General features: G+C 53.6%; 1 protein-coding gene across 1 annotated transcript in view; it reads left to right on the forward strand.

Moving 5' to 3' along the window:
- Nucleotides 1-2,573, forward strand: part of LOC104386839 (protocadherin gamma-B3-like) — a gene marked incomplete at its 3' end in the record, with an annotated part of 9,696 nt that overhangs the window by 2,329 nt on the left and 4,794 nt on the right. The window contains exons 2-3 of the mRNA XM_009995545.1: nt 576-668; nt 1,102-2,566. Of these exons, the coding sequence (XP_009993847.1) occupies nt 576-668; nt 1,102-2,566 (1,558 nt within the window). The remainder of the gene's footprint in view (nt 1-575; nt 669-1,101; nt 2,567-2,573) is intronic.

Here is a 2,573-nt window from a genome sequence, read left to right on the forward strand (position 1 = left end):
GCAGGAAAAGGTTTTCTAATGACGTCTCACTGCGACGGGGAGGAGGTAAGTCTTCACGATGCCAGCTACAGAGACTCAGTGTTGATGCATATGCGAAATCCACTCCACCAGGTATGTAGTAGGGAGGGTTTTCTAGCTTTTTCGCATCTTCTGCATAAGGGACTTGGTGATCTGGTTTTTCTTCAGGTCTTGTGGGTTTTTTTCGCCGTAAGAGAGGAGGTTTAATTTATGGGGGAGATACAACGGCTTTTCACGAAGGATCCGTCTGGTTTCTCTTGGCTCGTTTGAGACTCAGACAGAAGAAAATCGGGATTGAGTTATATTGGTGCTGCTGAGGTAATGGTGAGTTTTGGACTTCGAAAGAGATGGGATCCATCACAGTTGTGTCCGCTGTAGTCTACTCAGTGGCTGGGATTCCCAGCTTTTCTCCTCCATCAGCCATTACTATTCAAAGCGGGAAAGCTGTGCTGGCTCGGGATCTCCCAGCTATTGAAAAACACTATTTACGAGCAGTGCTTCAGCATTCGTCCCGTCCTGCCATTTCTCTCATTTCTCTCTTCTCCTCCTCGCTCTAGAAAGCAGCAAGATCACTGCGAGGCAGAGACAGAGATCCTGCAGCACGTCCTCCGAGCAATGGGCGAGGACTGTCGTGCAGAACACTTGCAAGTGTAAGAAATTCAGACAATAACAATTCCCAGATGCACCATGTCCGCACAGGTGCAAGTTTTTTGTTTCGCATCATCTGTGCTTTCCGAGCCGAGCGTGGGTGCGGACTGAGGATGCACGTACCAGGGCGTTCGACTGGGGTCTCTTTTAAGGACGCGCACAGCAGGACCTTCGGGCTGTTCCCTTCCTCTCGGACGCTGCGGTTCTGAGACATGGACTCAGGGTGTCACTGTTGGCCAAGACGGAGAAGCGGCTCCGCCACAGGCTCCTCCCCGGCGTCCGCGCAATCCCCCTCCGCACGGAGCGGAGCAGGGAGAAAAGCAGGAATTGCCTGACTCAGCCTCATCCTCCGACCAGAAGAAGGGATTTCATATGTTTATTTCTCTCAGGTGCTGATTCAGCTGCTCGGAAAACCTAATTGAAAGCCGCCTGCAGAATCCGCTTCAGCAAAGCAGAGAATGGCAGGGGGGGGGGGAGCAGCCTCCGGGCGGGTCGCGCTGTTGGTTGTGCTGCTGCTGAGCTTGTGCTCCGGATCCGCTACGCCAGCCCCGGGGAGCTGGGCAGAGGCTCGCTGGTGGGGCCGCTGGCGCGGGACCTGGGGCTGAGCCCGGCGGAGCTGCCGGCACGCAAGATGCGGATAGTCTCTAGCGACGAAAAGCAGTACTTCACTCTCGGGGAAGATAATGCAAATCTGCGGGTAAACGAGAGGATAGACAGAGAGAGCATCTGCGGGGCCGTGTCGCCATGTGTCCTCAGTTTGGAGGCATTCGTGGAAAACCCTTTCAATATATTTCATGTGAGCGTTACTGTCCAGGATATCAACGACAATGCACCGCAGTTTGACAGAGAATTTGTTGCCATAGAAATGATCGAGTCGACACCCCCTGGGGCCAGATTCCCACTGGGCAGTGGAAGAGACCCCGACATTGGAGCGAACTCATTACAAAATTACCAACTTACCCCAGACCCGCACTTCTCCCTTGTAGTGACGGAGAGTCCTGATGGGACGAAACAAGCTGAACTGGTACTGGAGAAAAGCTTAGATAGAGAAAAACAGAGAAATCACCATTTAATACTGACGGCAGTGGATGGTGGGAATCCAGTACGCTCAGGGACCACTCAGCTTAAGATTAACGTGACCGACGCGAATGACAACCCCCCGGTATTTACCAAAGAAATCTATATGTTTCAGCTTCTAGAAAACCTGCCAGAGGGCTCCTTAGCCTTTCAGGTGAAAGCTACTGACAGTGACGAAGGTACAAATGCAGAAATAACCTACTCTTTCAGTGGCATCGCTAAGAATGCTCTCCAGGTCTTCAGTTTGGACTCCAGGACAGGGGACGTGAAGGTTACAGGTCCCTTAGATTATGAGGAGGGGAAATATTATGAAGCAACCGTTGAAGGCAAGGATGGGGGTGGTTTGACTGCGCACGCCAAAGTGCACATAGACATTCTAGACGTCAACGACAATGCGCCAACTATTACTATCCTTCCAATCTTGAACCCGGTACCCGAAGATTCAGAACCGAGAACAGTTATAGCAGTGATCAATGTCCGCGACAGAGACTCGGGCGACAACGGAAAAGTGAGCTGCAACATCGACGGGGGTTTGCCTTTCAGACTAGAATCGTCATCAGCCAACACCTATAAACTAATAATAGCCAGTGGCCTGGACAGAGAACAGGTCTCTGCTTACAACATCACCATCACTGCCAGGGACCGGGGCAGCCCGTCGCTGTGGAGCCGCGCGGCGCTGGTGCTGGAGGTGTCGGACGTGAACGACAACGCGCCGGTGTTCGAGGAGGCGTCGTACAGCGCCTACGTGGCGGAGAACAACGCGGCGGGCGCGCTGGTGGTGCGCGTGCGCGCGCGGGACGCGGACGCGGGCGCCAACGGGCGCGTGAGCT

This window comes from Chaetura pelagica, unplaced genomic scaffold (assembly GCF_000747805.2).
Source record: "Chaetura pelagica isolate M959 unplaced genomic scaffold, ChaPel_1.0 scaffold2350, whole genome shotgun sequence".
Lineage (NCBI taxonomy): Eukaryota > Metazoa > Chordata > Aves > Apodiformes > Apodidae > Chaetura > Chaetura pelagica.